The 13,740-nt window shown below is 37.8% G+C and overlaps 1 protein-coding gene across 1 annotated transcript in view; it reads right to left on the bottom strand.

Moving 5' to 3' along the window:
* The window catches only part of oaf (out at first), a 79,103-nt gene that overhangs the window by 22,887 nt on the left and 42,476 nt on the right, over positions 1-13,740 (bottom strand). The window contains exon 2 of the mRNA XM_066285322.1: positions 7,615-7,728. Coding sequence (XP_066141419.1) covers positions 7,615-7,728 — 114 coding nt within the window. The remainder of the gene's footprint in view (positions 1-7,614; positions 7,729-13,740) is intronic.

Here is a 13,740-nt window from a genome sequence, read left to right as displayed (position 1 = left end):
TAAAAAAAAACGTGATTCCCTATAATCGCATAGGGCAGTAATGCCATTATTTGGACCGCCGCATTGAAACTGTTCCACGTTGAATTCCAATTCGAAGAGTTTCGAACAGTTATTGAAATTTAAATTAATGTTTTTGCTTTTAAATTGCTTTATTTGAGCCTTATTTGTTATACACTGTGAAACATACTTATTTAAAAACAATGTTTCGTTTGAGTGTCATCTGATTAAATTCCAACGTAAAAATCCATAATGGATGTCCGCAGCTGCAAAAAGAACGAAAAGTGTCTGAACGAGAATAATTTCGAAAGAGACAATCTAAAATTCCGAAAAAACGTGCGGAAAGTTATTTCGTATTATATTCATCGCTTTTATGACCTCACGACTTTGCAGTGTAAGTAGAGATTTACTGTCGTGTAGGATCCAGTAGTCAAACCAACCACTCCGTACGTAGTTTTTAATTGTACTGCACTGTATGTTCTGATTAGGTCGAGACTCTATCGGAAAGGTGGTAGATTGTAAATAGAGCTAGAGTTAGGTTATTGTCAAGGAGACGATATACTTCTTTGGCACGCCCATTGTAGACTTCGGTCGGCGCGTGAGAATTCCCACCGAGTTACCAGGCATGGGAGTTCCCCGCGGTAGACGTTGTCGGCATCGGTATTACTGATGATAAGCTTTCTCGGCCCTTATGATGCAGACGCAATTACCGTCGACGAAGGACTTCTTATCAGCTTCAGCACAATGATCCAAGGCGACGGATAGGGCAAGTGGTGTCAATGGCACTCTCAACCAGGGTACGCCCACGGTGCACCACCAGAGGGTTTAGTATTTAAGAATTTCCCGAAAACGGGGAATTCCTATTCTGATCCAACTCCGATTTTAAAGTGAAGACAAAAGCCACGTCTACCCTCATAAACACAGCTTCAAATTATACCTTAGACTAACTAAATAAAACCTACAGTTATGTCATTCGGGAGATGATATAGAGGGTGTCCCATATTCGACTCTCAACATAGGGATCTCAGAAGTCGTAGGATAGAAGGTCGGTTAAACGGTGGCAAAGTTCTGTCTGTATGACAGGCGTACTTTGCCTATTTAATTTTTTAAGAATTCTGTTACCCCTAAAGGTATCCGGACAAAGCAATTGTGGCTATCTTCTGCCTTAAATGGAGTGAAAATGGAGAATCCTTTGTTAAGGCACTTTTTCCCGGGCCACAACGTGAAAGTAGTTTTTCGAAGATACGACGTTTCGCTTCTTCACCATCAGAAACCTTTTTTTTTCAAATAGAGATGTGAATGTTTTTATTTGTTTGACTAATTCGTCATTGATAATGGAAAAAACAACCATATATCGCACTTGCCGGTTTGCCACGTCTGGATCAATAACGTTCATGTCAGGTGAAACAATATCTCAACATTTTCACATTCTGCATTGGTGCATTTTACCCACTCAATTTTCGTGGGAGAAATTAATCACCTTAATTCAGTTCGAGCTGGTTCAGGTTGCCCGAACTTACTGGTCTTCGGACTAAGTGCCCATAAAAAAAGTCTACTGCCCAAAAATGGGTGAAATCGTTGTCCGATCATTCGATAGGTCGACTTCGACTCACTTTTTTTTTTTTTTTTTTGGCTTAACTTCTTTGATCATCTGTTTCATCTCGTGGCTGCTTATGCTTGACTTTATTCTTTACGAATCGCATCTATCTGCAATAATGAATCTCTATTAGTGAAATCACCGCAAAGCCGATTTACTTTCAAACCCCACTTTGAAATGTTCACTTAATTAAATTTGATTGCAATTATGCAGCATAGAGTTTTTTGATTTGAAAAATTACAAAGGAAAAAATTGCAAATGCAGCACAGGACGTGCGCCCTTACGGGTTAGTGAATAAATAGTGTTCCCACACTCTGAGCACAACAAACACATTTTTTTTCTCCTCCCGCTCGAAAGTCATCTATTGTTGAATTAGTGTTTGGACAATAAAAATAATTTTTTATTGCTGCAGGCCAATAAAATTGCAATTTTCAGTTAAATGGGACAGGAAATTTACCCATTCTTCTATTTGAAGCCTACCAAAACATACAAAAAGCTATCCTTTCCGCACTCGTTAGATAAATAATCATTTCGTGACGTGAACATAATCTAGTAATTTGTTGGCGGTCCGAAACGGCTCCCTGTTGTGACGTTGGAATGAGGCTTTATTACCAGCCGAATATACAAATATATTTTAGGAAATTAAACGTTACAAATTGCTGTTGCAGAACTAATTTAGCCCTGTCATAGCCAGTGGGAAAAACAACGTTAACGACCTCTTTGTTATTTTTGACTGACAGGTAATTGCTTCAGAATAAAATGTGGGATTTATTGTAATAATATACAATGACGGGATAAAAGTAAACTGACTTCGTTGAAAGAACAACAATTTTAACTTTGGAAATAAATTGCTTCGCGACGAATAATATTCCAAGAAATTATGTCCAACGCAAAACGAGTCCCAAATTTTCGAGGACTGTCTGGAAGTGCAGACTTCTATATACAGTGTGTTCAAGAAGAATGGGAACGCTCGGACATCATCTTATACTATAGCAAATTTGCTATACAGGGCGTTTCAGAACAGTATGTCATAAATTTCAGGGGTGATTCTATGGGTGATTTCGAGAAAAAAAGTTTAGATGAACATAGGTCCGTTTTCGCTCTCTGTCTGAAATACAGGGCGTTAAAATTTGCCGCATTTTTTTTTTTTTTTTTAGAAGTCTGGACGGGCATTAAATACCTTTATCAAAAGTTAGTGGGCGTAAGCTAGATGTAGAAACATATCTTTTAAGAGAAAAACGAATTTTTATATGCAAGCAGTGGCGCCCCCAAGGCCACAACCCTGCTTACTTTTTGCGAAACATACGTTACGCCGCTGCTTTTAAAAATATCGAAATCGTTTTCCTAACGGGGAACATTTTCGGCAACTTATTTAGTTTTTGTTTGTCTAAATGGTCGTTATAAATAGCTATGAATTAAGTATTATTGTAACTATATGGTCGCTACTATAACATACAACGTTAACTAATCCCCTTGTTATTTGTAAACGCTTGATATTACGAAAAAAATTTAAGAGACTATTTTTTTAACGAAAACAACTAGAATTAAGGAATGATTTTGATTTTTTGAAAAAGCAGCGGTGTAACATAATGTTCATAAAAAATAATCGGGGTCATGGCCTTGGGGGCGCAACTGCTTGCATCTAAAAATTCGTTTTTCTCTTCAAAGACACGTTTCTACACCTAACTTACGCCCACCGAGCTTGATAATAATATTTAATGCAGGTCCGGACTTATCAAACAAAAAAAACAAAAAAAATATGGCAAATTTTAACATCCTGTATTTCAGACGGAAAGCGAAAACGGACCTACGTTCATATAAACTTCTTTTCTCAAATTCGCCCATAGAATCGCCCCTTAAATTTATGACATACTATTCAGAAACACCCCGTATATATACCGTCCGCTAGTAAACCAGAATTATATTCTTTTGAAAATTTCACTGTTTCACTTGGCCACCTAATTTCGAGATATTCCGTATAGCCCCATTAAAAAGGTCTGTGTTATTTTTTTTTACTGTTATCAATAGCCCCCAATAACCTTTAAAAAACAAACAAGATTTTTTTTTACCCGTATTGAAATTGTGATTTCATGAATTAATGAACAAATTTTCAGGATCCCGATTGGTTTTCGTTGAATATTACTACAAATAGTTAACGAAAATTCGCAATTTTCCATTGCGAATAAAATATGCTTATGTAGTGCATTTTATGTAATAAACATTACTATAGGTACTCCCACTGCGGAAAACATAATGGTCAATATTTAATTTTGCGATAATTATTGGTTTCTGTTCACGTATTGCTCCCTGCGATTATTAATAAATTAGTTATTAATTATTTATGTTAGTGATTTCGCATTAGAACTTCATAAATATTTCAACTAATTAACAGTGCTTCGAAATGAGGGAAAAATTTTTCTAGAGAATAATTGATATTAAAGTGAAAAATTATTATTTACACAAGCTCGATGGAAATGCTTAAGACCTGGGAAACCGCTAACTGTAAATTGAGTTGAAAAACATCCCTTGTAATAGAGGTTCCAAGAAACATACTAAAAAGTAGGGAAAATAGATGTTTCAAGAAAAACACGTTTTGAGTTATTTCAAAAAACTTAATTATTAAAAAAAGAAGAGTGCTACTGGTTACGTGATACTTATCCATATATCATAAAGTCTCGCATGTGCGGACATATCTTCAGTTGCATTCATGTGCTAGAGAGCGTTTGGAAAACAGGATTTTTTAAAATCGAATAGTTACCTAAATTGATAATAAAATCCACGGAATTAGGTAAATAATCGGCGAATAAAAATTTTTTTACTTTGATTAGAAAGTTTTTATTTGACTTTTAACCTGCATAGCCTAACGTGGGAAACCCTGAATATAGTGCATGGTTAATGCTAGAAGAATTGTTTTTAGTAGAACCGATTTCTAAAATAAAGAAATAAAAAACTTATTAAAAACACAACGAGACAATGCAGATGTTTGAATTATTTGCTGCAGGAATCTGAAAGACTACAGCGGTTTTGTTACTGGTCCGTTTATTAACTGAGTTAGGAGTTGAACCTAAGGGACCTCCGGTTTCGATTAAGAACACTGACGCGGCACTTCCAAAAAACTAGAAAAATTTCATTTTTCGGTAAAACGATATGTGATATTTCCACTTGCTTAAAAATTTTGGCTCTCCATGGATTGAACATGTCTAACTGGATTTGAATCCCACTCATTCATCAAATTTCACCATCGCCATTGTGCACTACCCACTGAGGGCGCAGTGCCTCCATTCCATGGCGTCCCAACATTTGTGTTAAGACGGAATGGCATATATAAAAATATATATCATTCGATTTTCGATGGAGATAATTAAGTAATTAAATCAATTTGCTAAAAATATCACGCATTGAATAAAATTTGAATTTTTAACATTCTATAACTTTGAAAGGTGGCGGATTATCCTAATGCATGGAATGGTTTTCTTTGGGAATGGTATTTTACGTGATTTGACGTACGTATCTCCACATATCACGAATCGAAATTGAATAGAGCAATAGCTTAGCATATACACTGACCTTCCATATTTGAACCGAATCGCTTTATTTTCAATTTGAATGTAATAAAATGGCAATATGTAAATTGAATATTCCCCAAACAAATTCACTTTAATTTAATTTGCAAATCGAATGGCAATTTATGTTCGGTTACATGGTCGAATAAAGTATTGGCAACTTTAATTATTGTACAATGGGTTTAATAAATTTTTACATATTTACCCTACATGAATTTAAATTGGTTAACAATAATTATTGATGTTGTTGCATTGGGCACCTGATCAGATATCTGAAATATATAATGGTAACTAGTAGTTTTTTACTATAAACGGAGAATTTTCATTAAAGAGAAAAAAACAGAGTTCCAAGTCCACAATAACAATGCTGAACAATAGATTGAATATCGGAAACATTTGTCACAGAACTAGCCAAACAAGCTATGTCACGGACAAACACAACCGAAATTGATTACCTCAGTTAATTTTTTTATTAAATCGTGGCTGTGCCTACAACATTTTTCCGGATGAATGGCACCGTATAAGTATGATTTATTATAGGAAAACTAAAATAAACCGACGGAAATTCTGCTGGCAAGTGATTACGTCGACGTGGGAAATGAATTGCGAATAATAATTCTTCAGTAGACCAGGAGCACGTACTATTCAATGTCGCCGACCAAAACACAACTGATTTAGGCTTATCGGCGACGTGATTTATGAGTGCAGACCTAATGAGGCTGATTATTAATCCTAAGGGAAATATGGTAATTTTAGACTTAGTCAAGTCGTGGATATGCCGATTTTAGCTTGGCATTAAATCGAGCTTATTTACAATAGCGTTCCTATCAATTCATCTAGTTAAGCAGTCACGTTACAATGACGTGAAATTTCTCAGCTGAGAGGTAGGGCCAGTTAATTCTCGGTTTCCGAGCCTGTTGAGTGAGATGCAAAGTTAGTCGAGAGGACTCCAACAGTGTATAAACAAATCACTTACAGTGACTACTCAGCATTAGGGCTTGAAGTGGAGTTTGGGGGGTGGCACTACCTAACTGCTCTGATCTATGGCTTGTCATAGAGCTCGACTCCTCACTTATGGGCCACTGCCAAAAACATCACGTAAAACAACAAACTAGCATACGAGATATTTGTTGGGGATGTGGAAGGAAGTGTGTTCATCTCTTCTCTCGAACGGAGCCTGGCACATGTTATTAAGAAAATTCAGGACGCCTCGTACATTACATTTGTAGTTTTTCTTTCACTGTAGTTAATGAAGGCGTGGACAGATTAGAGAGACTAAATGATCACTGATTAAATGACAAAAAAAAACGGATTACACATAGAAATTCAATGATTAGAATGGCTTTAATGAGCGGGCTAATTAAAAATTGAATGTAATTAAGAAACTTTACCGAAGTTCTGGAAATTGTGAGAGTTCTAAGAGAAAAGGTGCACGTTTATCCGGATGTCAAAAGGGCCTATGCCTAATTCGATTTTCATAAAACATAAGGTGGTTTGTTTCATTGGGGATACAGCTGAAACATTTAAATGATCACGAAAGAAATACATGAGCCAAGTAAGGTCCTGGATTGAAGAGGTAGTTCAAAATTCGAGAAATGATCGGTCAGGGCCGTACGGCAAAAAAGTCACTAAACAAGCGTCGCAATATTGACGTACTAGCTTCCAGCTAATAGTTGATGGTATAAGAGATTTTTAAGAAGAACAAAAATCCGAAATTTAGATGTTCATGGAAAATCTCCAAAAATATGAGGAATCCTCCATTGTTTAAAATATAACCAAATTTAACATTAAAATAGACACTTACCTAAATTTGACTGTCTGTGCATCTCTTAACCCGGTTGCACCAAGAAATGCATGAAAGACGTGCATACAAGATGTATACAGTAATTTTGCTTTTTCGCCACACGTCTCCAAGCAATATACCAAAAGCACGACTGAAAATTTCACGTTGCATGTCTCACGTGTCATTCATCTTTGATGCGCCATTAGGCTTACGATCTCGTTGATGTCCGTACTCATCTATACATTTGTAGCGCCCTGTATATTTATAAAAGTTCTTGAAACGTTCAAAATATGTTTGACGCCCAAGTATTTGAATTTCAGACGACGGAAACACAAAATATTTTGATTTCGAGAAAATAAAACATCTGAGAATTACTTGAAATTTATGCGTGCTGGTTGATGTCGCACAGGGGCGGACTGCGTTACTTTCACTCTCTTCGCTTCGTTCCCGGGGAACCTTCGACTACCGAGATTCAAGTATCCGGCCCATTCTCTCTAACCAATAGACGTACACCTCGGAAAATCTGGCTAATGGGTTTTTACGATCTATCAACGGGCCATTACCATCTTATCTTCGAATTATAAAAGGGAGACTTTTAAGAGCATTGCGATAACGAATATTAATGAGTAACATTTCATCGGCAAACAAATTTCGTTCCATAACTTTATACTTACATTTCTGAAATCAATAACTTGCGTCACGAGCGTACCATCAGACCTCTGAAATTCAAGCATCACGGTGTCGTCACTGGCATTAGCTGATATAGTCTCTTGCACGACATCGCCTCCCTGAAATAAGAAAGAATTCCCCAAATTAGCAACAATTATTATTCCACTGGTAAACTATTTAGGCTGACTACATGAACTTCTCGTTTTGACGGCAGTAATTCAAATACTATTCCAGAGGGGAACTTTAATAAATAGCGTGTTAGAAACACTGTAATTTAGTTAACCTCAGCTGAGAGCGTACCCAACCCTGCGGCTTAACCGCACGAAACAGGATGATGCTAGTCTGCCGTCTTGTATTTGTTCCTTGAGAATTGGGAATTCTAACCTGGGTCAAACAAAATTGAAGTTTCTTTGACTCTCTGGTTGGTAAATTGGGGCAATACTCACCGTGTTTCCACCTTCGAATTCACTTGGCTCGCTCCTTTGTGCCCTTCAAAGGACTAGAAATGACGCTTTGAGCATCATAAACTCATTTCTCAGGCAAAAAGAATTCGTATTATGGTCTTTTGTTAACTTGGCTTTCAAATTACTTTCGTCGCTTTGATGTCGAATTCGAGGCAGTATAATTTTATTTCGAAAACTCTCTTCCTACATCAGTCTGACAGGTACGTCTTAAGCTACAAATCCGTCTGTGCCGAAAAGAGAGGAAATTGTGCCGACTGCTTCATAGCTCTTTCTATTTGATGCCACCTAAACAAGGATTCCTCTTAACCCCCCGGTCACGCCATATCCTCATTCGCACTCGCAAAGTCTGCAATAAGTTTGTACGTCGCTATAGGCGAGCGTTGAGCCACACAATAGAGGGCTCCTGGGAACAATAGGGATCCCTTGCCAAAGTGCATATCGACACCTACTCCGCTACTTATTTTCATCAAATTATCCTTTAAGAATTTGCTAAATATCTCATATGCTTTGCACAAAATTATCTATATATTTGCTAGATTTGATTCAGACCTATCCGAAAAGCAGCAAGAGAAAAGTGCAATATCTCCCTAGATCGTGCCGTCAAGCTGACTATTACGATATATCAGGGTTTTTCTCCGGAATAAATAGCCTGGCCATACATCGTTTTCAATGTCACTTTATTGGGAACCAGGGTGTTTCTAAAGAGAACAGATTGCTCCTCGAGAATCCGCTCCAAAGAAAAGAATGGAAACGTCTTCTGGGGTGTTTCACATACGCCGAGATTCCGACATCAGTTAAGGGCTTTACTGTCCTCGAGAAAAAACTCCGTATTCCGCCAAATGCGCTTTCGAAATTATTGCGTCTATTCAAGGCGTGCTAGAAACCATTACAAAATTGCGTGCTTCATGTACTTCGATTTAAATAATGTTATTTTTCTATGCCACCAGTAGACATCATGTAATTACAAGACGTTGATGTGGACTGTAAGTGCGAGGTGGTGCATGACAGACATTTTCCCTTAAGCTGCCGTTGCATTAAGGTATCCACATTTTTTAAACAATACTGAACTTAAGTTATGAGCTTTGGAGAATGTTAATAGCCCCAATGACCAATGATTGACGAAGTGGATGCATCTTCCAGAGTAAGAGCTCTGTCTGCTAAAGGGAGTTGTGCTAAGAAAAGTATAAGTTTGGATGCTTTTTGACTTGAACTTGACTTCAGAATTGTCTGGACCCTCCTTCTGACACTCAGTTGACATCAGATATTTCCACTCCTAGACATTATGTGAAATCTATTTTAAAAAATCTGCCTTGTCCTTGAGACTTGGGAATTTTCTTAGGAAATTTCGAAATTTCGGAAAATTCTGAAATAGTCGGAAATGATGAGGAAGCTGAAACGCTTCTAACTTGAACTTGAATGGATCTAGTTCTTCGTTTGAAACATACCGTTCCCCGAAACCTCTTAAAAAATCGTCCACCTATTGTCCGAAAGGCCCAATATTAGTAAACAATGGATAGCTCAGCCATTTTTAAAAGACTTAAGACATCTACGGAAAGCCTCGAAATTTTAGGAAATTCTGGAAAATTTGAATATCTCGTTCGTGTCCTAATTCAAATTCCCTAACGTCCGATTAAATATCAATTCGCCCGGCTGGACAATAAATTAGGATTTCGTAACTGACGATGGGTCATGACTGCGTTTTCACTTTGATTGCAACGTACGAACACTTGCAGGCCAGAATGCAAACTCAGCTTCATTCATAGCGCCGTCTACGACATGGTTACATATAGCGCTGCGACAGTAAATGTGCTACTTTTTCCTCTAGTTAAACAAATGTTATCGCCACATTTTGTGCTTGTTCTACAATAAAATTTTGATGCGATAAAACTGCAGAAGTCTAGGAAAGAACAGAAGCACGGAGAAATTTTCTGAGCCGATAAGACCAGTTTTTAAATGGCAGTTATCATTATCTCAAACACACATCTTCTCCATAATTTACACGATAGTCTTCGGTCATACAACCACGAAATAAGAATTATTACGTCATTATCCTGACCCAATTAAGTATTTTTCACGAGTTCCTATTTCACTGCAATGTTCCAGTCAGTCCAGGAAAATTGCCATGAATAATTTAAAAATCCATCAAGATAGAAAAGTCGGATAACTTCCACTGCCTCGCTTAATCTTCTATGGCGCCAAAGTTCTTTCCGTATCCGGGAATATTGTTTATTTAAGGCTTTCCAGGAATTCTGTCTTTGTAAATAAGAAATGCGGTTTATTTATGCTCACTTTGGAAAAGTCAGGCTGTTTCTACCTTACCCTAGATCCGGAAAGTAAATAAAAACTGATGGTGGAGGTAGTTTGAGGTCCTAGGGTGAGACCGTAAACAATACTAGGATGATAAAGCTTTATAAGCTCGGGGAGGGTATTATTTACATTAGCAATTCAGTTAAAGTCCGGAAATGCTCGTTTCGGCAGAGGATTAGCTTCAACGAGTTGTCCTTTAAATCCCGGATTAAGTATAACTTCTTCTAAAATAGACGCTGATGGGAGCTTTTACGTGCATTTTCGCATTAAATAAATAATAAATGTCGCTTTTCCCATATAAAAAAACACATCAAAAGTGAAAAGAATCATGTATAAATAAACTCGGAAAGTATTTATTGTAATCAAACTTCAGAGTTAGCGATACAAAGCAAAAGTTATCGCGTGAGACGAGGGGGCCGACTGCTTAATGTCCCCATTTCCGTTTGTTTTGGAAGTTGTAACTTCCTTCTGAACTGCTTTGAGTTTGATGAATAAAACTGAATTCGACATCGAGCGTGCGCCTTTCGCAGAACAGAAAATTCAATTTGAATGTTAGAATTCTCAGCCAGTGTTGTAGGTATTAAACCGGAAACAGTAAACCAAATATTCCCAGATAGCGTCAAAGGGAATTTTCAATTCACTTCCCTCAAACTCGCGCGGTCGCCATCAAACAACTAGTTCGAGCTTTAGCCAGTAGTGGCCATTGAATTTTAAATTACTGGCCGATCTACGCCAATGCTCAAGAGGGCTGTATGTCTTCGAAGGTGCGAAGTAACAAGCACGAAACACCCACTTTCAAATATTTAAATTCGATTTGATAAGGGAAAGCTGAGGACAAATTGGGGTCGATGTTCGTATGTGCGTTCAGCTTCTGAAATAAAGTGACTTGAAACTGTCTGATTTTAAAAGCAATCTCAGATATCTCAAAAAGCACAAATGAGGATTGTTTTTTAAGCTAATGGAGCTGAAAGTTGGAAAAAAAAAGATGACGAAGTATAGCCTTTGTTTGAACGTTAAATGGAGATGAAGGTTTGCAAATATTTAATGAGGCTAAACAAGACTGGAACGATAATGATAAAAAATTTGAAAGTTCACGAGGATTTATTTTAGAAATTGCGCATGCCGGATAACAGAAAAAAATCAGGTTTCAATGATTCCAGCAGGTATGCAAGCAAGGCCGAAGCTCCCCTTTCAGAACTGAACCCTATTTCCCTTTCGGGCAGGGCAGGCCGCGATACCTCGGTCGGACCTGGAGAGCGAGGTTCCCCCTTTTGGACCTGGACGGCCCGGGTCGCCCTTTCAGGCTTGGACGGCCGGGGTCTCTTTTCCGGACCTGGATGGATAAACCACGTGCAGCTTTAATAACCTGCTATTACAGCCGTGATGACCCTTTAACGAGATGTGTAATTTTATATAAAATTTCAATGCTATCTCGACGTGATATAAAAGTATTGTTATTCCTCAGGAACCTAATGTATTTTGTTAAAAAAATTAGAATCAAACCTTTGGGTCGAACATTCGTTACCTGTTTCAGCAGCTTAAGAGCTGGCTAGGAGAAATTGCTGTTAATACATCTTAACTACCATTTTCAGCGATTCTCGAAGCGTATTTTCAATTCTTTTTAATTCCTAAAAACACAGTTTAGGTATCGCTGCTAATTTAAAAGGCATTTGAGGTGAAATATCAGGTTTCCTGCGCTACTTTCCCTCCTCATCCCGTCGACCATTTCTAATAGTTTCTGCCGCTCGTTTTCTTTCAATAATTTTTCCTTCGATTGACAAAAAAGTAACCTTTTAGTGATATAAAACAGGTCGTAAAGTGTCATTTTTAATAGTATTTTTACGGCCCGGCCGTTAAAAATTTTATCACTGTTAATTTGATAGATAAGCGGCAGTAAACATTTTTCGTTTTCATCAATCAGTTACGAAAACATTGTTACGCCATGTTATCGATTTAAATATGTTTCCTTTAGACAAACATTCGAGTAGACGGAACATTTGTGCTTTTTTCTCGGACCTTCCTCGCCCTTTTTATTAGTTTCCGCATGTTAGTTTTGACACCTCCCTCGCCCTTTTAAAAGCAAGATCAACTCCAGAGGCCGTACCACGGTAGAAACGTACTTGGTTTTAGGTGTATTTGACGAAGGGTGAAGCGATATAAGATGAGGGATCTTTCGGAGCAACGGACAGCTGAAAACAACAAGAGAGGAATAACAAAGTCTCACGGCCAGGCATCCGAAATATTGGCAAATTGCAAATAGGAGGAACTCACAATAGTTATGTGAGATGGGAAATTTAAGGGGCATTCCAACGGCACCACGGGAATTTTCGTAGCGACAATGCCAAGGAAGATACAGGGGGCATTTAGGTTACCAAACACGACAACTCCTCAAAAATAAAATAAAATCGATTTCTTCCAAGTGGACAGAGGTTCCCAAAATTTCCTACCTTACATTTTTGGTGGCATTTAACGTGCAGAACCACCTCTTGAAATTTGACTAGGTGGTCCAGGGACACCCTGTATGCTATTATTTGCAAATGTACGAAGGATTTGGTGTGGAATTTGGTGGGGGCAGTAAGAAATTGTTCCTGCATATTACGAATCCAAACAACGTTGCTTTAACCACACATTTGCGGATAAAAAACTCGCGTGTTATTTTCCTAGTTCTCGTAAGGCATTTTCAGTGATTACGTTACGCGATTCCGACACTATCGAAACGGATACAAAAAAATCGTAACACGTAATAGTAAACATAATCGTAACACAACTAACAGTTTACCAGTTCGGCGTAAGTAGTAACGGGACAAATCTTAATTTTTGGAATATTCGAACAAGCGCGGCAGGTTAAGACGTCGAACGGAAACGGCGAATTTGAGCGGGCCATGAAAAACTCGTGTGCTTCATATAAAATAAACGGCGAGTTTTCCTGAGTTTGTTTGTAAAGCAAAGGCGTTTTCGAATTTTGAACGTTCAAGAAATTGCAGGATCTTTTAAGAAGCTGAACAAGCCCGGCTACCATCAGCGAGAAAATAGCAACGTGAACTAACTTACGATCTAATAAAGTGAAAGAGATTCGGGTAGATTGATACGAAACCGTAGGCGTATAACCACTCAAATAATGAGATTGGTAAAAAAATTCTACGAACCACTTTAATCATTTCAAATATTCACGAGTTTGCGGGGATCTCAAGGAAATAAGGTGGAACAGCTAATGTCAGTATCAGAGTGCAGAGTCGACTTCCTTCGTGTGGATTATTGAAAGTATTGCAGGATATCAGGGAAACAAACTAAAAGAGCTAACACTAACAGGAGGATAGCTCCAAACCTTTTGAAATATGGGCAAAAAGGAATGGTCGCTCA

Source organism: Euwallacea fornicatus, chromosome 8, assembly GCF_040115645.1.
Source record: "Euwallacea fornicatus isolate EFF26 chromosome 8, ASM4011564v1, whole genome shotgun sequence".
NCBI lineage: Eukaryota > Metazoa > Arthropoda > Insecta > Coleoptera > Curculionidae > Euwallacea > Euwallacea fornicatus.
This window is presented reverse-complemented; position numbering and strand designations above follow the sequence as displayed.